The sequence below is a fragment of the Coregonus clupeaformis genome, chromosome 5 (genome assembly GCF_020615455.1).
Source record: "Coregonus clupeaformis isolate EN_2021a chromosome 5, ASM2061545v1, whole genome shotgun sequence".
In the NCBI taxonomy this organism is placed as follows: Eukaryota; Metazoa; Chordata; class Actinopteri; order Salmoniformes; family Salmonidae; genus Coregonus; species Coregonus clupeaformis.
The window spans coordinates 28,207,062-28,234,313 of NC_059196.1; the positions used below are offsets into that span (position 1 = coordinate 28,207,062).

The following is a 27,252-nucleotide window of genomic DNA, read 5'->3' on the forward strand; positions in this document are numbered from 1 at the left end:
CTTACTACGACTGTGAAATGTGGTTGTCTTACCTAGCTATCTTAAAATGAATGAACTAATTGTAAGTCATTCTGGATAAGTCTGCTAAATGACTAAAATGTATACTGAATAAAAATATAAACGCAACATGCAACAATTTCAATTAATTTACTGAGTTACAGTTCATTTAAGGAAATCCGTCAATTGAAATAAATTCATTAGGCCCTAATCTATGGATTTCACATGACTGGACATGGGCGGAGCCATGGGTGAATCAGAATGAGTTTTTCCCCACAAAAAGGGCTAGCGTGTACACACCGCCACACACTATCAATCACACACACACAGACACGCACACAGACAGCTGGGATTATTATTTACTGGACACAGACCAAAATCTGGCTTCAGCGCCAATCGGACAACACACTCGGACGACACAGAAATTCGGACACACACTCGAACATACACACTCGGACACACACACTCGGACACACCATTCCAACATGTCTCCTTCCAGCTGAGCATAGAGGAAGTGTAAGGCTGTGAGGCAAAGTCCATTTCAATCATCCAACTCACATACTGTATTTACACACTTCAACACAAATACAACTCTCAGAAACACGCTCAAATAAATACAACCCTCAAACACACAGCCCCTCTCACATTTTATACACATGACGCACAAACTAACACTTATCTAAAAAACAAAAACAGACACAGAGCACACAGTTATACTGGCACACATAGCTACTTCAGTAGTATACTCACCCACGAGCTGACAGTGTAGTCCTCTTGACTGTCACCGGTGTGTGTGTGTGTATGTGTGTGTGTGTCAAACTGAATAGTTCCAAGTGAAGACCCTCCAAGAGCACTCCTCACAAAGCTACACTTCAACTACAACACAGAAGGAAAGAGAGAGAGGAGGGGGGACAGACAGAAAAACTTTACCCAGCTCCACTGATCTGACCCAAACAATGAGACAGAGAGAGAGAGAGAGAGAGAAGGGGAGGAGAGGGGAGCAACTCTGGAGAAGGCGGAATTAGAACACATTCCTGTAGAAAGACCATGATGATGTCAGAGGGAGGGGTGGAGCCCAGCCACAGTTCGATAAACAAAGCAGCATGAGCTCCGACACACACCAATACATGCTGAGGTGGGCTGAGGCCCAGGGAGAGCACGGAGAGAAACTGTCCAGATAAGAGGGAATGGAGCAGGGAAAGTGAGGGAGAGAAAGAGAGAAAGCGAGGGAGAGAAAGAGAGAAAGCGAGGTTGATGAAGAGAGGGAGATAAGAGGGGGGAGCAGGTGAACAAAGGATTCATTTAGTCCAACGCATGAAGAGAGAGTGAGATGTGGCAGGGCTTGCAAACTATTACAGACTACAAAAGGGAAGCACTGCCATGAGCTGCCCAGTGACAAGCCTACCAGACAAGCTAAATCACTTCTATGCTCGCTTCGAGGCAAGCAACACTGAAACATGCATGAGAGCATCAGCTGTTCCGGATGACGATGTGATCACGCTCTCCATAGCCGATGTGAGTCTTTTAAGCAGGTCAACATTCACAAGGCCGCAGGGCCAGACGTGTACACCGAGCATGCGCTGACCAACTGGCATGTGTCTTCACTGACATTTTCAACATGTCCCTGACTGAGTCTGTAATACAAACATGTTTCAAGCAGACCACCATAGTCCCTGTGCCCAAGAACACTAAGATAACCTGCCTAAATGACTACCGACCCGTAGCACTCACGTCTGTAGCCATGAAGTGCTTTGAAAGGCTGGTCATGGCTCACATCAACACCATTATCCCAGAAACCCTAGACCCACTCCAATTTGCATACCGCCCCAACAGGTCCACACATGATGCAATCTCTATTGCACTCCACACTGCCCTTTCCCACCTGGACAAAAGGAACCCCTACGTGAGAATGCTATTCATTGACTACAGCTCAGCATTCAACACCATAGTGCCCTCAAAGCTCATCACTAAGCTAAGGACCCTGGGACCAAAACCTCCCTCTGCAACTGGATCCTGGACTTCCTGACGGGCCGCCCCCAGGTGGTAAGGGTAGGTAACAACACATCTGCAACACTGATCCTCAACACGGGGGCCCCTCAGGGGTGCGTGCTCAGTCCCCTATAGGGAGGAGGTCAGAGACCTGGCCGTGTGGTGCCAGGATAACAACCTCTCCCTACAGGAAAAAAAAGAGGACTGAGCACGCCCCCATTCTCATCGACAGGGCTGTAGTGGAACCGGTTGAGAGCTTCAAGTTCCTTGGTGTCCACATCACCAACAAATTATCATGGTCCAAACACACCAAGACAGTCGTGAAAATGGCACGACAAAGCCTATTCCCCCTCAGGAGACTGAAAAGATTTGGCATGGGTCATCAGATCCTCAAAAAGTTATACAGCTGCACCATCGAGAGCATCCTGACTGGTTGCATCACCGCCTGGTATGGCAACTGTTCGGTCTACGACCGCAAGGCACTACAGAGGGTAGTGCGTACGGCCCAGTACATCACTGGGGCCAAGCTTCCTGCCATCCAGGACCTCTATACCAGGCGGTGTCAGAGGAAGGCCCTAAAAATTGTCAAAGACCCCAGCCACCCTAGTCATAGACTGTTCTCTCTGCTACCGCATGGCAAGCAGTACCGGAGCGCCAAGTCTAGGTCCAAAAGGCTTCTTAACAGCTTCTACCCCCAAGCCATAAGACTCCTGAACAGCTAATCATGGCTACCCAGACTATTTGCATTGTCCCCCCCACCCCCTCTTTTACGCTGCTGCTACTCTGTTTATTATCTATGCATAGTCACTTTAACTCTACCCACATGTACATATTACCTCAATTACCTTGACTAACCAGTGCCCCCGCAAATTGACTCTGTACCGGTACCCCCTATATATACAGTGAGGGAAACAAGTATTTGATCCCCTGCTGATTTTGTACGTTTTCCCACTGACAAAGAAATGATCAGTCTATAATTTTCATGGTAGGTTTATTTGAACAGTGAGAGACAGAATAACAAAAAATTAATCCAGAAAAACGCATGTCAAAAATGTTATACATTGATGAGGGAAATAAGTATTTGACCCCTCTGCAAAACATGACTTAGTACTTGGTGGCAAAACCCTTGTTGGCAATCACAGAGGTCAGACGTTTCTTGTAGTTGGTCACCAGGTTTGCACACATCTCAGGAGGGATTTTGTTCCACTTCTCTTTGCAGATCTTCTCCAAGTCATTAAGGTTTCGAGGCTGACGTTTCGCAACTCGAACCTTCAGCTCCCTCCACAGATTTTCTATGGGATTAAGGTCTGGAGACTGGCTAGGCCACTCCAGGACCTTAATGTGCTTCTTCTTGAGCCACTCCTTTGTTGCCTTGGCCGTGTGTTTTGGGTCATTGTCATGCTGGAATACCCATCCACGATCCATTTTCAATGCCCTGGCTGAGGGAAGGAGGTTCTCACCCAAGATTTGACGGTACATGGCCCCGGCCATCGTCCCTTTGATGCAGTGAAGTTGTCCTGTCCCCTTAGCAGAAAAACACCCCCAAAGCATAGTGTTTCCACCTCCATGTTTGACGGTGGGGATGGTGTTCTTGGGGTCATAGGCAACATTCCTCCTCCTCCAAAAACGGCGAGTTGAGTTGATGCCAAAGAGCTCGATTTTGGTCTCATCTGACCACAACACTTTCACCCAGTTCTCCTCTGAATCATTCAGATGTTCATTGGCAAACTTCAGACGGCCCTGTATATGTGCTTTCTTGAGCGGGGGACCTTGCGGGCGCTGCAGGATTTCAGTCCTTCACGGCGTAGTGTGTTACCAATTGTTTTCTTGGTGACTATGGTCCCAGCTGCCTTGAGATCATTGACAAGATCCTCCCGTGTAGTTCTGGGCTGATTCCTCACCGTTCTCATGATCATTGCAATTCCACGAGGTGAGATCTTGCATGGAGCCCCAGGCCGAGGGAGATTGACAGTTATTTTGTGTTTCTTCCATTTGCGAATAATCACACCAACTGTTGTCACCTTCTCACCAAGCTGCTTGGCGATGGTCTTGTAGCCCATTCCAGCCTTGTGTAGGTCTACAATCTTGTCCCTGACATCCTTGGAGAGCTCTTTGGTCTTGGCCATGGTGGAGAGTTTGGAATCTGATTGATTGATTGCTTCTGTGGACAGGTGTCTTTTATACCTGATAACAAACTGAGATTAGGAGCACTCCCTTTAAGAGTGTGCTCCAAATCTCAGCTCGTTACCTGAATAAAAGACACCTGGGAGCCAGAAATCTTTCTGATTGAGAGGGGGTCAAATACTTATTTCCCTCATTAAAATGCAAATCAATTTATAACATTTTTGACATGCGTCTTTCTGGATTTTATTGTTGTTATTCTGTCTCTCACTGTTCAAATAAACCTACCATTAAAATTATAAACTGATCATTTCTTTGTCAGTGGGAAAACGTACAAAGTCAGCAGGGGATCAAATACTTTTTTCCCTCACTGTAGCCTCGATACTGTTATTTTATTTTACTGCTACTCTTTAATTATTTGCTATTTTTATTTTTTACTTATCTACTTTTTACTTAACACTGCAGTGTTGTTTAAGGGCTTGTAAGTAGGCATTTCACTGTAAGGTCCACACCTGTTGTAGTTGGTGCATGTGGCAAATAAACATTTGATTTGATTTGAGAGTGTGTGTGTGTTTCTCCCTATGCTGTTTCATCCTGGTCCAACAATCAGGAGTAGAGCGAAAACGGTGCATACACGACTAACACACACACACACTGGGAGTGAACATCTGGTGAACTAAATCCCTGAAGGAGGAAAATGGAATTACTCAAAGTCATGTGCTGAATGTGATTCACAGACAGACAGACAGAGACAGACAGAGACAGACAGAGACAGACAGACAGAGAGACAGAGAGACAGAGAGACAGAGAGACAGAGAGACAGAGAGACAGAGAGAGAGCTGTGTGCAGTTGGCATTGCTTCTGGTAACTGGGTTAAGAGGCTATTGACTGACCCAGCTAAGAGCTGTAAAACTGAGGCATTCACTACACAGAAACACACACACTTAATCGAAGAGAGGGGGCGAGAGAGAGGGATACTGGAGGGGTTTGGACACTGGAGGGGTATGGACACAAGAGGGGTATACTGTAGATACTGGAGGGGTATACTGTAGATACTGGAGGGGTATACTGTAGATACTGGAGGGGTATACTGTAGATACTGGAGGGGTATAGATACTGGAGGGGTATACTGTAGATACTGGAGGGGTATGGATACTGAAGGGGTATACTGTAGATACTGGAGGGGAATACTGTAGATACTGGAGGGGTATACTGTAGTACTGGAGGGGTATACTGTAGATACTGAAGGGGTATAGATACTGGAGGGGTATACTGTAGATACTGGAGGGGTATGGATACTGAAGGGGTATACTGTAGATACTGGAGGGGTATACTGTAGATACTGGAGGGATATACTGTAGATACTGGAGGGGTATGGATACTGAAGGGGTATACTGTAGATACTGGAGGGGTATAGATACTGGAGAGGTATAGATACTGGAGGGATATACTGTAGATACTGGAGGGGTATACTGTAGATACTGGAGGGATATACTGTAGATACTGGAGGGATATAGATACTGGAGGGGTATGGATACTGGAGGGATATAGATATTGGAGGGATATAGATACTGGAGGGGTATACTGTAGATACTGGAGGGGTATACTGTAGATACTGGAGGGGTATACTGTAGATACTGGAGGGGTATGGATACTGAAGGGGTATACTGTAGATACTGGAGGGGTATACTGTAGATACTGGAGGGAAATACTGTAGATACTGGAGGGGTATACTGTAGATACTGGAGGGATATAGATACTGGAGGGGTATACTGTAGATACTGGAGGGGTATAGATACTGGAGGGATATACTGTAGATACTGGAGGGGTATACTGTAGATACTGGAGGGGTATAGATACTGGAGGGGTATACTGTAGATACTGGAGGGGTATACTGTAGATACTGGAGGGGTATACTGTAGATACTGGAGGGTTATGGATACTGAAGGGGTATACTGTAGATACTGGAGGGGTAGACTGTAGATACTGGAGGGGTATACTGTAGATACTGGAGGGGTATACTGTAGATACTGGAGGGGTATACTGTAGATACTGGAGGGATATAGATACTGGAGGGGTATACTGTAGATACTGGAGGGGTATAGATACTGGAGGGATATACTGTAGATACTGGAGGGGTATACTGTAGATACTGGAGGGGTATACTGTAGATACTGGAGGGAAATACTGTAGATACTGGAGGGATATAGATACTGGAGGGGTATAGGTTAGGTTGGAGGTCAGATCAGGGTTATATAAAGGTTGTTCTTACGTTGTTGAGCTCTCTCTGGTTGCCGTAGAGGGGGTGGTATTTGCGGTATTTGCCCTGTCTGTATTTGGAGCTGATGAATCGTCGGCGGTCTTTGCTGCAGCTGGTCGGACTCAGCAACTCGCTGAGAGGGACGTTTGCCGCCCAGAACCCGTTCAGACGCTTGTTACCTAGCAACAGGAACACCTGGGGGACAGGTGAGGGATAGGGGAGGGGGGGTTCGATAGGGACACCAAAACACTGTGTGTGTGTATCTCTGTGTGTCTGTCTGGACGTCTGTCTGTCTCTGTGAGTGTGTGTGTGTGTATATGTGTGTGTGTGTGTGTGTGTGTGTGTGTGTGTGTGTGTGTGTGTGTGTGTGTGTGTGTGTGTGTGTATATATATATATACCTGTATAAGCTCCTCTGTCCACACCTTCCTGTCCATCTTCAGACTGCGTACCTTAGAGATGCTGGGGCCCAAACCCCGATGCTCTCCTACAACACATACACAGACAAACAAACATGCAAAATAGACATAATTCTATGACTGCATTCTGTGTATAATAGACAAATAGGTCCAACCAAAGGTCAGTGGATCTGAAATTCTACAACTGTCTGATAATAAACACACACACACCTGCACAGCGTTTGCAGACCACCACACACAGGTTGATGGCAGCCCACTCAGGTTTGGTGGCGCCACAGTCGGCACAGCAACCGTTGCTAGGCTCCACCCAGATTCGATTAGCCACCTCGCTATTGGACAGAGCCTCTCCAATCGCGTCACGCATCGCTTCTACCCACTGCTCCTTATGTTGTTCAGAATCCGCTAGAAAACTACACACACACACACACACACACACACACACACACACACACACACACACACACACAAATCAAACAAATGTTGACATGAGTCTGTAATACCAACATGTTTCAAGCAGACCACCATAGTCCCCGTGCCCAAGGACACTAAGATAACCTGCCTAAATGACTACCGACCCGTAGCACTGACGTCTGTAGCCATGAAATGCTTTGAAAGGCTGGTCATGGCTCACATCAACACCATTATCCCAGAAACCCTAGACCCACTCCAATTTGCATACCGTCCCAACAGATCCACAGATGATGCAATCGCTATTGCACTCCACCCTGCCCTTTCCCACCTGGACAAGAGGAACACCTACGTGAGAATGCTATTCATTGACTACAGCTCAGCATTCAACACCATAGTGCCCTCAAAGCTCATCACTAAGCTAAGGATCCTGGGACTAAACACCTCCCTCTGCAACTGGATCCTGGACTTCCTGACGGGCCGCCCCCAGGTGGTAAGGGTAGGTAACAACACATCTGCCACACTGATCCTCAACACGGGGGCCCCCTCAGGGGTGCGTGCTCAGTCCCCTCCTGTACTCCCTGTTCACCCATGACTGCATGGCCAGGCACGACTCCAACACCATCATTAAGTTTGCCGACGACACAACAGTGGTAGGCCTGATCACCGACAACGATGAGACAGCCTATAGGGAGGAGGTCAGAGACCTGGCAGTGTGGTGCCAGGATAACAACCTCTCCCTCAACGTGACCAAGACAAAGGAGATGATTGTGGACTACAGGAAAAAAAAAAGAGGACTGAGCACGCCCCCATTCTCATCGACGGGGCTGTAGTGGAACAGGTTGAGAGCTTCAAGTTCCTTGGTGTCCACATCACCAACGAACTATCATGGTCCAAACACACCAAGACAGTCGTGAAGAGGGCATGACAAAGCCTATTCCCCCTCAGGAGACTGAAAAAGATTTGGCATGGGTCCTCAGATCCTCAAAAAAATTATACAGCTGCACCATCGAGAGCATCCTGACTGGTTGCGTCACCGCCTGGTATGGCAACTGCTTGGCCTCCGACCGCAAGGCACTACAGAGGGTAGTGCGTACGGCCCAGTACATCACTGGGGCCAAGCTTCCTGCCATCCAGGACCTCTATACCAGGCGGTGTCAGAGGAAGGCCCTCAAAATTGTCAAAGACTCCAGCCACCCTAGTCATAGACTGATCTCTCTGCTACCGCACGGCAAGCGGTACCGGAGTGCCAAGTCTAGGTCCAAAATACTTCTCAACAGCTTCTACCGCCAAGCCATAAGACTCCTGAACAGCTAATCATGGCTACCCGGACTATTTGCACTGCCCCCCCACCCCATATTTTTACGCTGCTGCTACTCTGTTAATTATTTATGCATAGTCACTTTAACTCTACCCACATGTACATATTACTTCAACTACCTCAACTAGCCGGTGCCCCCCGCACATTGACTCTGTACCGGTACCCCCCCTGTATATATATATAGCCTACCTAATGTTATTTTATTTTACTTCTGCTCTTTTTTTCTCAACACTTTTTTTGTTGTTGTTTTATTTTACTCTTTTATTTAAAATAAATGCACTGTTGGTTAAGAGCTGTAAGTAAGCATTTCACTGTAATGTCTGCACCTGTTGTATTCGGCGCATGTGGCCAATAAAATGTGATTTGATTTGATTTGAATGGAGAGATCTGTGAGACTTTTTGGCTGGACATGTGAAAGGTTTAGAGGTCTCTGAACACTGAGAAACGTCCGACCTCTCTCACACACCCTCTTGTTCTACAGACACACACACAGACACACACACACAGACACACACACACAGACACACACACACAGACACACACACACAGACACACACAGACACACACACACAGACACACACACACAGACACACACACACAGACACACACACACAGACACACACACACAGACACACACACACAGACACACACACACACACACAGACACACACACACAGACACACACACACAGACAGATGTGGCCTCTGAACAGCTTGACGCAGACCCTCGGTTTAGTCCTTCCTCTTCTATTCAGTCACACACACTTCAGTCACACACAGAACCACACACACACACATAGAACCACATACACATACACAGAACCACACACACAGAATCACACACACGCAGAACCACACACACACACACAGAACCACACACACAGAAACACTCATCCGGTCAAGCTGACCACTCTCTCTCTAACCTTGCTGTTTGTGTTTCTGAATGTGTGCGTGTGCGTGTGTGTGTGTGTAAACCTGAAGATGCGGTAGGGTGTGGTCAGATCAAAGCTGCGGCGGTCAGTGACTTTAACGTTTCCTACGTTCATGTCGATAGACGTGATGCCGATGCCAAGGCGGTAGTCCTGGAAACAGAACACACACATCACACAGCTGATATCACCCACTACAACAACCAATTAGATCAGCTCTCGTTAAGATCAGAGCTGGGTTAAAAATACATGCATATTTAAGTATTTGTTTTTTAGGCTGCGTTTATACAGGCAGCCCAATTCTGATCTTTTTTCCAATAATTGGTCTTTTGACCAATCACATCGGATATTTTCACATAAGATCTTTTTCGGAGCTGATCTGATTGGTCAAAAGACCAATTAGTGAAACAAATATCAGAATTGGGCTGCCTGTCTAAATGCAGCCTTAGATACTTATTTTCTGTGCATTTGAGTATTTTCTAAATAATGTGGTCAAATCAGCAAGTTTTATTTTAAGTATTTTAAAGTATTTTATAATAACTTCCAATAAATAGGTTGTTCTATCAATTCGGTGCCTTTGGAGATGTGTAACTTGGTAAAAAAAAAATGTTGGATTTCATCTCATTTTAACATTGTCATAAAGAGCACATGTTCAAATTCATAACAAACACGTCTTCCCATCTCACATAAAATGTTTTACTATAATAAGTGTCAATCAAGTGCTAAATAAAGTAACAGGGTTGACCGTAACAGGGTTGACCGTAACAGGGTTGACGATTTCTTCTTAATTCGGCCATAAATCCGCTTGTGCCAGGGGGAATCTAAGCTTGTTGTGTGCAACAGGGATTGGCAATTGAATGCAACCTCCACAAAAAAAACTGCTAAAACATTTCTAGCCTATCTACAGTGGGGAAAAAATTTATTTAGTCAGCCACCAATTGTGCAAGTTCTCCCACTTAAAAAGATGAGAGAGGCCTGTAATTTTCATCATAGGTACACGTCAACTATGACAGACAAAATTAGGGAAAAAATCCAGAAAATCACATTGTAGGATTTTTAATGAATTTATTTGCAAATTATGGTGGAAAATAAGTATTTGATCACCTACAAACAAGCAAGATTTCTGGCTCTCACAGACCTGTAACTTCTTCTTTAAGAGGCTCCTCTGTCCTCCACTCGTTACCTGTATTAATGGCACCTGTTTGAACTTGTTATCAGTATAAAAGACACCTGTCCACAACCTCAAACAGTCACACTCCAAACTCCATTATGGCCAAGACCAAAGAGCTGTCAAAGGACACCAGAAACAAAATTGTAGACCTGCACCAGGCTGGGAAGACTGAATTTGCAATAGGTAAGCAGCTTGGTTTGAAGAAATCAACTGTGGGAGCAATTATTAGGAAATGGAAGACATACAAGACCACTGATAATCTCCCTCGATCTGGGGCTCCACGCAAGATCTCACCCCGTGGGGTCAAAATGATCACAAGAACGGTGAGCAAAAATCCCAGAACCACACGGGGGGACCTAGTGAATGACCTGCAGAGAGCTGGGACCAAAGTAACAAAGCCTACCAACAGTAACACACTACGCCGCCAGGGACTCAAATCCTGCAGTGCCAGACGTGTCCCCCTGCTTAAGCCAGTACATGTCCAGGCCCGTCTGAAGTTTGCTAGAGTGCATTTGGATGATCCAGAAGAGGATTGGGAGAATGTCATATGGTCAGATGAAACCAAAATATAACTTTTTGGTAAAAACTCAACTCGTCGTGTTTGGAGGACAAAGAATGCTGAGTTGCATCCAAAGAACACCATACCTACTGTGAAGCATGGGGGTGGAAACATCATGCTTTGGGGCTGTTTTTCTGCAAAGGGACCAGGACGACTGATCCGTGTAAAGGAAAGAATGAATGGGGCCATGTATCGTGAGATTTTTAGTGAAAACCTCCTTCCATCAGCAAGGGCATTGAAGATGAAACGTGGCTGGGTCTTTCAGGATGACAATGATCCCAAACACACCGCTCGGGCAACGAAGGAGTGGCTTCGTAAGAAGCATTTCAAGGTCCTGGAGTGGCCTAGCCAGTCTCCAGATCTCAACCCCATAGAAAAACTTTGGAGGGAGTTGAAAGTCCGTGTTGCCCAGCGACAGCCCCAAAACATCACTGCTCTAGAGGAGATCTGCATGGAGGAATGGGCCAAAATACCAGCAACAGTGTGTGAAAACCTTGTGAAGACTTACAGAAAACGTTTGACCTGTGTCATTGCCAACAAAGGGTATATAACAAAGTATTGAGAAACTTTTGTTATTGACCAAATACTTATTTTCCACCATAATTTGCAAATTCATTAAAAATCCTACAATGTGATTTTCTGGATTTTTTTTCTCATTTTGTCGGTCATAGTTGACGTGTACCTATGATGAAAATTACAGGCCTCTCTCATCTTTTTATGTGGGAGAACTTGCACAATTGGTGGCTGACTAAATACTTTTTTCCCCCACTGTATATCATTTTACATACATTTTAGCTTAACCCCTCCCTCTTTGGTTCCACCACCATCTCCAGTTTTCACCTCTTGACAGCTCTGCCCACTTCCTTAATTTATGATAGTGTGCGAAATTTGACTTCTCCTCCTTCTATGTATTCAGTTTGGAAACAATGATGGTGTGACCAATAAAGCTTTGTCATGTACAAATAACAGCCCTGTCATGTAAAAATAATACTGTTCAGTTTCAACTTTGTTCAACCCTGGCTCACCCTGGCTTGACCTGGAGATTGACTGTGGACATGGTAGGTCCACAATCAATCTCTCAAACATACCCAAGCCTAACCCCTCTGTCCCACCCCGTCACGCTGTAATTTAAATCAGGAAAACGCTCAAGGAGAGACAAAGGGTTCAGCCTGGTTTCAGTCACTAATAAGATAACTGTAGAATTTGATCCGAAGACAGGTCAGATGCCCATTTCATCACACACACATAAACCCAGTGAGTGGTTTATCACTATGGCATTCAGGCCATAGTGATAAACCCAGCCAGATGGAAGACACTCCTCAGTAAAAGGCACATGACAGGCCGCTTGGAGTTTGCCAAAAAGGCACCTAAAGACTCTCAGACCATGAGAAACAAGATTCTCTGGTCTGATGAAACCAAGATTGAACACTATGGCCTGAATGCCAAGCGTCACCATCCCTACGGTGAAGCATGGTGGTGGCAGCATCAGGCTGTGGGGATGTTTTTCAGCGGCAGGGACTGGGAGACTAGTCAGGATCGAGGGAAAGATGAATGGCGCAAAGTACAGAAAGATCCTTGATGAAAACCTGCTCCAGAGCGCTCAGGACCTCAGACTGGGGCGAAGGTTCACCTTTCAACAGGACAACGACCCTAAGCACACAGCCAAGACAACGCAGGAGTGGTTTCGGGACAAGTCTCTGAATGTCCTTGAGTGGCCCAGCCAGAGCCCGGACTTGAACCCGATCGAACATCTCCGGAGAGACCTGAAAATAGCTGTGCAGCGACGCTCCCCATCCAACCTGACAGAGCTTGAGAGGATCTGCAGAGAAGAATGGGAGAAACTCGCCAAATACAGGTGTGCCAAGCTTGTAGTGTCTTACCCAAGAAGACTCAAGGCTGTAATCGCTGCCAAAAGTGCTTCAACAAAGTACTGAGTAAAAGGTCTGACTACTTATGTAAATGTGATATTTCAGTTTTGTATTTTTCATACATTTGCTAAAATGTCTAAAAACCTGTTTTTGCTTTGTCATTATGGGGTATTGTGTGTAGATTGATGAGGGAAAAAAACAATTTAATAAATTTTAGAATAAGGCTGTAACGTAACAAAATGTGGAAAAAGTCTGAATACTTATGAGTCCAAATCAAAGTATGCGAAATGGAGCACAGAGGGCACTTCTCGAATGCATACTCAGTTTGTACATATTTTGAAGCATGCATCGATGCAAGCTTCAACGGAAAGTATGCAAAAAAATATGACGCAACCACGTAAAAAAGGACAATTATATTTTTTTAATCAATGGCGGACATTATTTGAGCTGAAGTGAGAGAAAATACACTCCTACTTCGGAATAAAATGTTGCCCATTCACATCTCATATGTTGCCTGACTGCAATATTATATCTTGATACGTTATTAAATAAATGCTTTGTTAATTTTGGCATGTTTACCTGTCTACGTACCGTAGATCGCAAGCCCATAATAAGTCAATAGGGCTAACTGGCTAGCTACTAGTACTGTTAGCTATCCAGATAGCCACTAAGAATCGTTAGCTAGCTACCCACGAAGAATTGACATCAATCTTGCATAATATTCGTTTTAGGTCATTTTTGCCTGTTTAACTAGCTGGCTAGCTACATTATTACGATTCACATTCACTCATTCTAGCTGATAATTATGAAGTAAAACGTTTGCTTTGTGTATATCTTGTTTTGTCTCTGTTGCCATTGTCCTGGCTGGAAGAAGGTTCAGTGAATGGGGAGGTGCAGCGGGAGGTAATGCAGTAGGGGGAGAGCGAGTGCTTCTCAAATGTAATGTTTTATGCATTCTCCACACTCTCGTCCTCACAAGAACGCAGTCAAGAAAACGTGGTCGGAGAATACATTCGGAGCATGAGCGTGTGGAGCATGGTAGTATTCATATTGAGAAACACCCATTGTTTCAAATAGCCCTAGGGCCAAACAGACTAGGGTTAAAATGCATGGAGTATGTACATATTTGTATTTGAAAATACACACACACACACCTCCATGTTCTTGTAGAGGAAGACCTTGTCTCCGGAGACGACCGTATAGAGTTTGGAGCGCAGGCCCCTCAGCTCCAGGTAGCCCTGCTGTTCAGGGGTCAGGGGCGAACCAGGGGTCAGAGAGGTAATCTCCCTGCTGCCCTCCTGGCGGCCCCAAGTGAAGTCCTGCAGAACTGACACCCACTCATTCCTCTCAGCTACACACACGCACACACACACACACGCGCACGCACACACGCACACAGAAGAAGAGGGATTTAGCATGCAGCACTGTGATATGAACAACTTGATGCTGATGCATTATGGGCAGATTAGTTTCTGTTTCTAGAGTTCTCGTTCTGATCCCGATGGGGCTGATTCGGGCCGGGTGGGTTTCGGGCTTGCTGTTTTGTGTTAAGAAAAAGAAAAACTGTGCGTGTCTGTGCACCTTTTAGCCTACTACGACTCTCTTTCAGCAGCAACAGCTGCAGAGATTAGCAGCGCCAGGATTCCAATAATGGCTGGGCCAGAGACATTTGTGGCCATGATGAAAGCATTTTGTCTGTTGATTTAAATGTTCCAAATTGCAATAAGCTATAGGCTGGAGACTTGGGACAATGATGACCCACCAGACAGAATCAGGAGAAGCCCATATTCTAATGGCATCTGTTAACGCCGATACATCCTTACAAAATACACCATATGACTGTTCTGCTAATGATGAAACAGGACGCGCTTTCACAGCTCGATGTTGGATAGATTATATAAGGCTACTATAGCCTATACAGTGAGGGAAAAAAGTATTTGATCCCCTGCTGATTTTGTACGTTTTCCCACTGACAAAGAAATTATCAGTCTATAATTTTAATGGTAGGTTTATTTGAACAGTGAGAGACAGAATAAAAACAAAAATATCCAGAAAAACGCATGTCAAAAATGTTATATAAATTGATTTGCATTTTAATGAGGGAAATAAGTATTTGACCCCCTCTTAATCAGGAAGATTTCTGGCTCCCAGGTGTCTTTTATACAGGTAACGAGCTGAGATTAGGAGCACACTCTTAAAGGGAGTGCTCCTAATCTCAGTTTGTTATCTGTATAAAAGACACCTGTCCACAGAAGCAATCAATCAATCAGATTCCAAACTCTCCACCATGGCCAAGACCAAAGAGCTCTCCAAGGATGTCAGGGACAAGATTGTAGACCTACACAAGGCTGGAATGGGCTACAAGACCATCGCCAAGCAGCTTGGTGAGAAGGTGACAACAGTTGGTGCGATTATTCACAAATTCAAGAAACACAAAAGACCTGTCAATCTCCCTCGGCCTGGGGCTCCATGCAAGATCTCACCTCGTGGCGTTGCAATGATCATGAGAACGGTGAGGAATCAGCCCAGAACTACACGGGAGGATCTTGTCAATGATCTCAAGGCAGCTGGGACCATAGTCACCAAGAAAACAATTGTTAACACACTACGCCGTGAAGGACTGAAATCCTGCAGCGCCCGCAAGGTCCCCCTGCTCAAGAAAGCACATATACAGTGAGCTCCATAATTCATTGGACAGTGACCATTGTTTTGTTATTTTGGTTCTGTACTCTAGCACTTTGAGTTTGAAAGGATACAATGACAATGAGCGTGAAGTGCAGACTGTCAGCTTTAATTTGAGGGTATTTTCATACATATCGGATGAACCGTTTAGAAATGACAGCACCTTTTGTACATGGTCCCCCCATTTTAAGGTACTACAAGTATTTGTTAAATTGGCTTCACAGATGTGTGTCGTTAGGCAGGTGTATTCATTTGTGTCGTTAGTGAATGCAGGAGAGCTGTTGGTGAATAGTAATGATTCTAGACGTTGCTATTGCCTTTGGAGGTTGTTATTGGGGTGTGACAACATGAGGAAGACAGCAGTGTCGATGCAAATGAAGTTGGCCGTCAAAAGGCTCAGAAATGAAAATCAATCATTCAGGAACATTGCAAAAACCCTGGCCATGCCCAAGTCAACAGTTTTGTTCATCATTAACAAGAAAAAAACAACCGGTGAACTCAATTATGTCAAAAGACCCGGTAGACAGAGGAAGACCACTGTAGTGGATGACCGGAGAATACTCTCTATGGTGAAGAAAAAACCCCTGATAACAGCCCAACAGATCAAAAACACTCTCCTGGATGCAGGTGTAGATGTGTCAAAGTCTACCATACGCAGAAGACTACACCAGCAGGACTACAGAGGGTACACTACAATATGCAAACCACTGATAAGCCTGAAGAACAGAAAGGCAAGATTACAGTTTGCTAAAAGCACCTAAAAGAACCCCAAGAGTTCTGGAAAAAAATATTGTGGACAGATGAGACAAAGATTAACATGTACCAGAGTGATGGAAAGACAAAAGTGTGGAGAAAAAAAGAAATGCCCATGATCCAAAGCATACCACCTCATCCATGAAACATGGTGGAGGGGGTGTTATAGCTTGGCCTGTATGGCTGCCAGTGGAACAGGCTCACTTGTCTTCATCGATGATGTGACTGCAGACAGAAGTAGAACAATGAATTCTGAAGTCTACAGAAATATTTTATCTGCTCAGATAAAACCAAATGCCTCCAAACTCATTGGACGGCACTTAATCACGCAACAAGACAATGACCCTAAACATACTGCTAGAGCAACAAAGGGGTTTTTGATGGCCAAAAAGTGGAAAAACCTTGACTGGCCGAGTCAATCACCAGATCTGAATCCAATTGAACATGCATTTTACATGCTGAAGAGGAGACTTAAGGCAATAAGTCCCCGAAACAAGCAGGAACTGAAGATGGCTGCAGTACAGGCCTGGCAGAGCATCACCAGGGAAGATACCCAGCGTCTGGTGATGGCGATGCATCGCAGACTTCAAGCAGTCATTGCATGTAAAGGATATGCGACCAAATATTAACAATGATTACTTTATTCTACATTATGTTAAACTGTCCAATGATTTTTGATGCCCGGAAATGGGGGGGACCATGTACAAAAGCTTCTATAATTCGTAAACGGTTCATCCGATATGTATGAAAATACCCTCAAATTAAAGCTGACAGTCTGCACTTCACCCTCATTGTCATTGTATCCTTTCAAACTCAAAGTGCTAGAGTACAGAACCAAAATAACAAAAGAATGGTCACTGTCCAGTGAATTATGGAGCTCACTGTACATGCCCGTCTGAAGTTTGCCAATGAACATCTGAATGATTCAGAGGAGAACTGGGTGAAAGTGTTGTGGTCAGATGAGACCAAAATGGAGCTCTTTGGCATCAACTCAACTCGCCGTGTTTGGAGGAGGAGGAATGCTGCCTATGACCCCAGGAACACCACCCCCACCGTCAAACATGGAGGTGGAAACATTATGCTTTGGGGGTGTTTTTCTGCTAAGGGGACAGGGCAACTTCACCGCATCAAAGGGACGATGGACGGGGCCATGTACCGTCAAATCTTGGGTGAGAACCTCCTTCCCTCTGTAGCTCAGCTGGTAGAGCACGGCGCTTGTAACGCCAAGGTAGTGGGTTCGATCCCCGGGACCACCCATACACAAAAAATTTATGCACGCATGACTGTAAGTCGCTTTGGATAAAAGCGTCTGCTAAATGGCATATTATTATTATTATTATTATTCCCTCAGCCAGGGCATTGAAAATGGGTCGTGTGGATGGATATTCCAGCATGACAATGACCCAAAACACACGGCCAAGGCAACAAAGGAGTGGCTCAAGAAGAAGCACATTAAGGTCCTGGAGTGGCCTAGCCAGTCTCCAGACCTTAATTCCATAGAAAATCTGTGGAGGGAGCTGAAGGTTCGAGTTGCCAAAAGTCAGCCTCGAAATCTTAATGACTTGGAGAAGATCTGCAAAGAGGAGTGGAACAAAATCCCTCCTGAGATGTGTGCAAACCTGGTGGCCAACTACAAGAAACGTCTGACCTCTGATTGCCAACAAGGGTTTTGCCACCAAGTACTAAGTCATGTTTTGCAGAGGGGTCAAATACTTATTTCCCTCATTAAAATGCAAATCAATTTATAACATTTTTGACATGCGTTTTTTTCTGGATTTTTTTGTTGTTATTCTGTCTCTCACTGTTCAAATAAACCTACCATGAAAATTATAGACTGATCTTTGTCAGTTGGCAAACGTACAAAATCAGCAGGGGATCAAATACTTTTTTCCCTCACTGTACATGAGTCAAGAGCAAAATAATACAGTTGATTTAGGCTACATTATTGCATGCTAAATGTTTCTGATCAGTGATAGATGAGCAAATGAATAAATTAGCTATACCACCTCCACTTGTCTGTCCAGCCAGAGATCAATTAACCAAATATACAGATGGAGATTCAGTTAAACAAAATCACATTGATTGATTATTAGACAAGTCACAGGCTTTTGGTCATCGGGAGTAGGATAGTGTGAAGAGCATAACATGCTAGCAAACTGTTCTGATCAGCTAATATATCAGCAAACTAGAATAAAGATGATCATTAGCACTCACCTTAACTTAGCTAACATTTCCCCAGCCTATATGTTACCAAATATCCCAACGGAGAATCAGTGAAAACCAATTGACTTTGATTGATTTATCAAGACGAGTCCCCCCCCCCCCCACGCTCTTCACATCAAAACGGTGTTGAAATGATCATCTAGTTGACCATTGCTTTAATTATTATGGATATGACTTTGGGAGTTTCAGTAAGCAACAACATGATACATGGCTTCAATTGCATTAGCTTACTTTATTCCCATATGTTGGTCGCTGATCATAACTAAGGTGAGTTTTCCTCTCTGCACTTTTCTAAGACCAGGGCTGATTCCTCGTCTCCTCACTCAGCTGTGACCCGCCTCCGCCGGCCGCATTATTCTCAACACCAGTTTAAATCAATATACTGTTTTCTAGAAATCGGGGTTTGGGCTCATTACATTTCTGTGATATCGGACCGGGCTTGGGTCGGACCGGGCTGTAATTTTCAGGCCCGATGAGAACTCTATCTGTTTCTCATCTCTCTGTTACACAACCAGCACACCACAGGGCAATATAAAGACAGACACACAGTTCCCCTTAACACACAGTATAATACTTCCTATTATCTGGCTAACATTAACTTACTTCTAGCAATGATATCACAGAAGAGAAGAGTGCACAGAGGGACCTAGTCCCTGTGTATTAAACCATGGTGCTGTTTACCTGTGGTGAAGGTTCCTGGGCTGACAACCAGAGAAGAGCAACAAAGGATGTACACACACACACACACACACACACACACACACACACACACACACACACACACACACACACACACACACACACACACACACACACACACACACACACACACACACACACACACACACACACACACACACACACACACACACACACACACACACACACACACACACACACACACACACACACAGGGACTCACAGTCGCTCTCGGCTTTGAAGAGAAAGGTCCGGCTGGCTGTGACCACCTCAAACTTCTGCTCCCCCACGTTGGTCACCCCCGTAATGACAGCCATTGGTATGATCCTCTTAGAGTACACTTCCTGCAACACAACACACCATGACTCATAGGACCACTCTCACTCAGTCGCGCACACACACACACACACACACACACACACACACACACACACACACACACACACACAGCCAGACCATCAATAGAGAAACAACATCTCTGAGAAACACTAATCCACTCTACCATTCTGACCTAGTTAATGTATAGACTAACAGAACAGCGTAGATGGCCAACTGATGGCTACCGCACCTTGTCGTTGTCAAAGTATCTCAGGTAGTCAACATCCAGCTTCACCCATCTCCTCTGATAGTACAGGGACCTGCACACACATACACACAGTTAGGGGTCATATACTGGATGTCTGTGTGTGTGTGTGTGTGTGTGTGTGTGTTTGTGTGTCCGTTACGTACCCCTGGGTTGGGTTCTTATCCAGCCAGCCCATCTTTAGAACAGGGCAGGGTTCAGGGGAGGGGCCATCTCTAGGGGGCGGGGCTAGGACCCTGCCTCTGACCGGCAGGTAGACACTACCCTGGAGCGTACTCAGACCATAGTCCTGCCACGAGCTCCGACTGAGAGAAAAGGAGAATTAGCGAGAAAGAGATGGGAGCGAGAGAAAGACAGAAAGTGAGGCGGGAGAGAGGGAAAGAGAGAGAGAGGAAGAGTTATTCCCTCTCTCCCTCGCTCTACAGGAACAAAGATGTCACCAGAGGTCAGGGGTCAGGGGAGACTCACAGGCTGCTGATTGGCTCGTTGTCATCATCCAATAGTTCATCGTCGCTGCAGAGAGAACTGCACCGCCCCTTCCCCTTCCCCCACCCCGGCACCGGCAGGAACACATCCTATTGGACAACACAGCCATCACTGACAAACAGCAACAAAATAACATTACAGCACTCTAGTATATACTCAAAGTACACACACACACTCTTACTCTGTCTGCCATGTTCACAGACTTGGGCTTGGGGTAGACTTGATCTGGATCCTCATGGTCATCTGAACTGTGACCTGACCCTGAGAGAGAGAGAGAGAGAGAGAGAGAGAGAGAGAGAGAGAGAGAGAGAGAGAGAGAGAGAGAGAGAGAGAGAGAGAGAGAGAGAGAGATAGAGAGATAGAGAGATAGAAAGAAGAAAAAACATGAGAATTCAGAGATCACTTCTGAGCTACAGCCACAGCCCCTGAGACAGTACAGGACAGGTTTAGCAGCTTTAGTGGTAAAAGGGTCAGTTTGAAGAAAGAGATTCTACAGTATCTGCTGTCTAACAACAAGACAACAGTTACTGTACATCAGTCTCTCTCTGTCCACACTGCGCTCTCATTCCGCTAGTAGACAAAGTCAGAAACAACAATATCAGGTTCTTTTTTATATTAGATAGGTCAAATTACAGTTAGAATAGAGCGACAGGGAGAGAGACATCCCAACATCTGCTGACGACTTTATTAACGACAAAAAAACAAAAAAAACATGTAGAAGAGAGAATGAGGAGTTAGTAGATTGTAGGGTTAGGGTTGAAGGGGTGGAGGAGTTAGTAGATTGTAGGGTTAGGGGTGAAGAGGTGGAGGAGTTAGTAGATTGTAGGGTTAGGGTTGAAGAGGTGGAGGAGTTAGTAGATTGTAGGGTTAGGGGTGAAGAGGTGGAGGAGTTAGTAGATTGTAGGGTTAGGGGTGAAGAAGTGGAGGAGTTAGTAGATTGTAGGGTTAGGGTTGAAGAGGTGAAGAGGTGGAGGAGTTAGTAGATTGTAGGGTTAGGGATGAAGAGGTGGAGGAGTTAGTAGATTGTAGGGTTAGGGTTGAAGAGGTGGAGGAGTTAGTAGATTGTAGGGTTAGGGTTGAAGGGTGGAGGAGTTAGTAGATTGTAGGGTTAGGGGTGAAGAAGTGGAGGAGTTAGTAGATTGTAGGGTTAGGGTTGAAGAGATGAAGAGGTGGAGGAGTTAGTAGATTGTAGGGTTAGGGGTGGAGGAGTTAGTAGATTGGAGGGTTAGGGGTGAAGAGGTGGAGGAGTTAGTAGATTGTAGGGTTAGGGGTGAAGAGGTGGAGGAGCTAGTAGATTGTAGGGTTAGGGTTGAAGGGGTGGAGGAGTTAGTAGATTGTAGGGTTAGGGGAGAAAATGTGGATGAGTTAGTAGATTGTAGTGTTAGGGTTGAAGAGGTGGAGGAGTTAGTAGATTGTAGGGTTAGGGGTGAAGAGGTGGAGGAGTTAGTAGATTGTAGGGTTAGGGGTGAAGAGGTGGAGGAGTAAGTAGATTGTAGGGTTAGGGGTGAAGGGGTGGAGGAGTTAGTAGATTGTAGGGTTAGGGGTGAAGAGGTGGAGGAGTTAGTAGATTGTTGGGTTAGGGTTGAAGGGGGGGAGGAGTTAGTAGATTGTAGGGTTAGGGTTAAAGAGGTGGAGGAGTTAGTAGATTGTAGGGTTAGGGTTGAAGAGGTGAAGGAGTTAGTAGATTGTAGGGTTAGGGATGAAGAGGTGGAGGAGTTAGTAGATTGTAGGGTTAGGGTTGAAGGGTGGAGGAGTTAGTAGATTGGAGGGTTAGGGGTGAAGAAGTGGAGGAGTTAGTAGATTGTAGGGTTAGGGTTGAAGAGATGAAGAGGTGGAGGAGTTAGTAGATTGTAGGGTTAGGGGTGGAGGAGTTAGTAGATTGGAGGGTTAGGGGTGAAGAGGTGGAGGAGTTAGTAGATTGTAGGGTTAGGGGTGAAGAGGTGGAGGAGCTAGTAGATTGTAGTGTTAGGGTTGAAGAGGTGGAGGAGTTAGTAGATTGTAGGGTTAGGGGTGAAGAGGTGGAGGAGTTAGTAGATTGTAGGGTTAGGGGTGAAGAGGTGGAGGAGTTAGTAGATTGTAGGGTTAGGGGTGAAGAGGTGGAGGAGTTAGTAGATTGTAGGGTTAGGGTTGAAGGGGTGGAGGTGTCAGTAGATTGTAGGGTTAGGGTTGAAGAGGTGGAGGAGTTAGTAGATTGTAGGGTTAGGGTTGAAGGGTGGAGGAATTAGTAGATTGTAGGGTTAGGGGTGAAGAGGTGGAGGAGTTAGTAGATTGTTGGGTTAGGGTTGAAGGGGTGGAGGAGTTAGCAGATTGTAGGGTTAGGGTTGAAGAGGTGGAGGAGTTAGTAGATTGTAGGGTTAGGGTTGAAGGGTGGAGGAGTTAGTAGATTGTAGGGTTAGGGGTGAAGAAGTGGAGGAGTTAGTAGATTGTAGGGTTGAAGGGGTGGAGGAGTTAGAAGATTGTAGGGTTAGGGTTGAAGGGGTGAAGGAGTTAGTCGATTGTAGGGTTAGGGTTGAAGAGGTGGAGGAGTTAGTAGATTGTAGGGTTAGGGTTGAAGAGGTGGAGGAGTTAGTAGATTGTAGGGTTGAAGGGGTTGAGGAGTTAGTAGATTGTAAGGTTGAAGGGGTGGAGGAGTTAGTAGATTGTAGGGTTAGGGTGAAGTGTAGAGGAATTAGTAGATTGTAAGGTTAGGGTTAGGTTTGAAGAAGCAGGATTTAGTAGATTGTAGGGTTAGAGGTGAAGAGGTGGAGGAGTTAGTAGATTGTAGGGATGGGTTGAAGAGGTGGAGGAGTTAGTAGATTGTAGGGTTAGGGGTGAAAAGGTGGAAGAGTTAGTAGATTGTAGAGTTAGGGTTGAAGGCTAGAGGAGTTAGTAGATTGTAGGGTTAGGGTTGAAGACGTGGAGGAGATAGTAGATTGTAGGGTTAGGGTTGAAGAGGTAGAGGAGTTAGTAGATTGTAGGGTTAGGGGTGAAGCGGTGGAGGAGTTCGTAGATTGTAGGGTTAGGGGTGAAGAGGTGGAGGAGTTAGTAGATTGTAGGGTTGAAGGGGTGGAGGAGTTAGTAGATTGTAGGGTTAGGGTTGAAGAGGTAGAGGAATAAGTAGATTGTAGGGTTGAAGAGGTGGAGGAGTTAGTAGATTGTAGGGTTAGGGTTGAAGAGGCAGGAGTTAGTAGATTGTAGGGTTAGGGGTGAAGAGGTGGAGGAGTTAGTAGATTGTAGGGTTAGGGTTGAAGAGGTGGAGGAGTTAGTAGATTTTAGGGTTAGGGGTGAAGGGGTGGAGGAGTTAGTAGATTGTAGGGTTAGGGGTGAAGGGGTGGAGGAGTTAGTAGATTGTTGGGTTAGGGTTGAAGAGGTGGAGGAGTTAGTAGATTGTAGGGTTAGGGGTGAAGAGGTGGAGGAGTTAGTAGATTGTTGGGTTAGGGTTGAAGGGGTGGAGGAGTTAGTAGATTGTAGGGTTAAGGTTGAAGAGGTGGAGGAGTTAGTAGATTGTAGGGTTAGGGTTGAAGGGTGGAGGAGTTAGTAGATTGTAGGGTTAGGGTTGAAGACTAGAGGAGTTAGTAGATTGTAGGGTTAGGGTTGAAGACGTGGAGGAGATAGTAGATTGTAGGGTTAGGGTTGAAGAGGTAGAGGAGTTAGTAGATTGTACGGTTAGGGATAGGATTGAAGAGGCAGGAGTTAGTAGATTGTAGGGTTAGGGGTGAAGAGGTGGAGGAGTTAGTAGATTGTAGGGTTAAGGTTGAAGAGGTGGAAGGGTTAGTAGATTGTACGGTTAGGGGTGAAGAGGTGGAGGAGTTAGTAGATTGTAGGGTTAGGGGTGAAGCGGTGGAGGAGTTAGTAGATTGTAGGGTTAGGGGTGAAGCGGTGGAGGAGTTCGTAGATTGTAGGGTTAGGGGTGAAGAGGTGGAGGAGTTAGTAGATTTTAGGGTTGGGGTGAAGGGGTGGAGGAGTTAGTAGATTGTAGGGTTAGGGGTGAAGGGGTGGAGGAGTTAGTAGATTGTAGGGTTAGGGGTGAAGATGTGGAGGAGTTAGTAGATTGTAGGGTTAGGGTTGAAGAGGTGGAGGAGTTAGTAGATTGTAGGGTTGAAGGGGTGGAGGAGTTAGTAGATTGTAGGGTTAGGGTTGAAGAGGTGGAGGAATAAGTAGATTGTAGGGTTGAAGAGGTGGAGGAGTTAGTAGATTGTAGGGTTAGGGGTGAAGCGGTGGAGGAGTTAGTAGATTGTAGGGTTAGGGTTGAAGAGGTGGAGGAATAAGTAGATTGTAGGGTTGAAGAGGTGGAGGAGTTAGTAGATTGTAGGGTTAGGGTTGAAGAGGCAGGAGTTAGTAGATTGTAGGGTTAGGGGGTGAGGAGGTGGAGGAGTTAGTAGATTGTAGGGTTAGGGGTTGAAGAGGTGGAGGAGTTAGTAGATTTTAGGGTTGGGGTGAAGGGGTGGAGGAGTTAGTAGATTGTAGGGTTAGGGGGTGAAGGGGTGGAGGAGTTAGTAGATTGTAGGGTTAGGGGTGAAGAGGTGGAGGAGTTAGTAGATTGTAGGGTTAGGGTTGAAGAGGTGGAGGAGTTAGTAGATTGTAGGGTTGAAGGGGTGGAGGAGTTAGTAGATTGTAGGGTTAGGGTTGAAGAGGTGGAGGAATAAGTAGATTGTAGGGTTGAAGAGGTGGAGGAGTTAGTAGATTGTAGGGTTAGGGGTGAAGCGGTGGAGGAGTTAGTAGATTGTAGGGTTAGGGGTGAAGCGGTGGAGGAGTTAGTAGATTGTAGGGTTAGGGGTGAAGAGGTGGAGGAGTTAGTAGATTGTAGGGTTGAAGGGGTGGAGGAGTTAGTAGATTGTAGGGTTAGGGTTGAAGAGGTGGAGGAATAAGTAGATTGTAGGGTTGAAGAGGTGGAGGAGTTAGTAGATTGTAGGGTTAGGGTTGAAGAGGCAGGAGTTAGTAGATTGTAGGGTTAGGGGTGAGGAGGTGGAGGAGTTAGTAGATTGTAGGGTTAGGGTTGAAGAGGTGGAGGAGTTAGTAGATTTTAGGGTTGGGGTGAAGGGGGTGGAGGAGTTAGTAGATTGTAGGGTTAGGGGTGAAGGGGTGGAGGAGTTAGTAGATTGTAGGGTTAGGGGTGAAGAGGTGGAGGAGTTAGTAGATTGTAGGGTTAGGGTTGAAGAGGTGGAGGAGTTAGTAGATTGTAGGGTTGAAGGGGTGGAGGAGTTAGTAGATTGTAGGGTTAGGGTTGAAGGGATGGAGGAGTTAGTAGATTGTAGGGTTAGGGTTGAAAGGTGGAGGAGTTAGTAGATTGTAAAGTTAGGGTTGAAGAGGTGGAGGAGTTAGTAGATTGTAGGGTTAGGGGTGAAGAGGTGGAGGGTTTGTAGATTGTAGGGTTGAAGGGGTGGAGGAGTTAGTAGATTGTAGGGTTAGGGGTGAAGAGGTGGAGGAGTTAGTAGATTGTAGGGTTAGGGGTGAAGAGGTGGAGGAGTAAGTAGATTGTAGGGTTAGGGGTGAAGGGGTGGAGGAGTTAGTAGATTGTAGGGTTAGGGGTGAAGAGGTGGAGGAGTTAGTAGATTGTTGGGTTAGGGTTGAAGGGGTGGAGGAGTTAGTAGATTGTAGGGTTAGGGTTGAAGAGGTGGAGGAGTTAGTAGATTGTAGGGTTAGGGTTGAAGGGTGGAGGAGTTAGTAGATTGTAGGGTTAGGGGTGAAGAGGTGGAGGAGTTAGTAGATTGTTGGGTTAGGGTTGAAGGGGTGAAGGAGTTAGTAGATTGTAGGGTTAGGGTTGAAGAGGTGGAGGAATAAGTAGATTGTAGGGTTGAAGAGGTGGAGGAGTTAGTAGATTGTAGGGTTAGGGTTGAAGAGGCAGGAGTTAGTAGATTGTAGGGTTAGGGGTGAGGAGGTGGAGGAGTTAGTAGATTGTAGGGTTAGGGTTGAAGAGGTGGAGGAGTTAGTAGATTTTAGGGTTGGGGTGAAGGGGTGGAGGAGTTAGTAGATTGTAGGGTTAGGGGTGAAGGGGTGGAGGAGTTAGTAGATTGTAGGGTTAGGGGTGAAGAGGTGGAGGAGTTAGTAGATTGTAGGGTTAGGGTTGAAGAGGTGGAGGAGTTAGTAGATTGTAGGGTTGAAGGGATGGAGGAGTTAGTAGATTGTAGGGTTAGGGTTGAAAGGTGGAGGAGTTAGTAGATTGTAAAGTTAGGGTTGAAGAGGTGGAGGAGTTAGTAGATTGTAGGGTTAGGGGTGAAGAGGTGGAGGGGTTTGTAGATTGTAGGGTTGAAGGGGTGGAGGAGTTAGTAGATTGTAGGGTTAGGGGTGAAGAGGTGGAGGAGTTAGTAGATTGTAGGGTTAGGGGTGAAGAGGTGGAGGAGTAAGTAGATTGTAGGGTTAGGGGTGAAGGAGTTAGTAGATTGTAGGGTTAGGGGTGAAGAGGTGGAGGAGTTAGTAGATTGTTGGGTTAGGGTTGAAGGGGTGGAGGAGTTAGTAGATTGTAGGGTTAGGGTTGAAGAGGTGGAGGAGTTAGTAGATTGTAGGGTTAGGGTTGAAGGGTGGAGGAGTTAGTAGATTGTAGGGTTAGGGGTGAAGAGGTGGAGGAGTTAGTAGATTGTTGGGTTAGGGTTGAAGGGGTGGAGGAGTTAGTAGATTGTAGGGTTAGGGTTGAAGAGGTGGAGGAGTTTGTAGATTGTAGGGTTAGGGTTGAAGGGTGGAGGAGTTAGTAGATTGTAGGGTTAGGGGGTGAAGAAGTGGAGGAGTTAGTAGATTGTAGGGTTGAAGGGGTGGAGGAGTTAGTAGATTGTAGGGTTAGGGTTGAAGGGGTGAAGGAGTTAGTAGATTGTAG

At 45.6% G+C, this 27,252-nt stretch overlaps 1 protein-coding gene across 7 annotated transcripts in view; it reads right to left on the reverse strand.

The window, feature by feature from the left end:
* LOC121566786 (arf-GAP with Rho-GAP domain, ANK repeat and PH domain-containing protein 1-like) overlaps positions 1-27,252 on the reverse strand; it is an 80,169-nt gene that overhangs the window by 36,858 nt on the left and 16,059 nt on the right. For all 7 annotated transcript variants that reach the window (XM_045213860.1, XM_041876677.2, XM_045213863.1 and 4 more), the window contains exons 3-12: positions 20,647-20,726; positions 20,448-20,554; positions 20,126-20,284; positions 19,965-20,034; positions 19,620-19,740; positions 14,194-14,390; positions 9,488-9,594; positions 6,995-7,194; positions 6,767-6,852; positions 6,380-6,562 (exon numbers count right to left, since the gene is read on the reverse strand). In XM_045213860.1, coding sequence (XP_045069795.1) covers positions 6,380-6,562; positions 6,767-6,852; positions 6,995-7,194; positions 9,488-9,594; positions 14,194-14,390; positions 19,620-19,740; positions 19,965-20,034; positions 20,126-20,284; positions 20,448-20,554; positions 20,647-20,726 — 1,310 coding nt within the window. The remainder of the gene's footprint in view (positions 1-6,379; positions 6,563-6,766; positions 6,853-6,994; positions 7,195-9,487; positions 9,595-14,193; positions 14,391-19,619; positions 19,741-19,964; positions 20,035-20,125; positions 20,285-20,447; positions 20,555-20,646; positions 20,727-27,252) is intronic.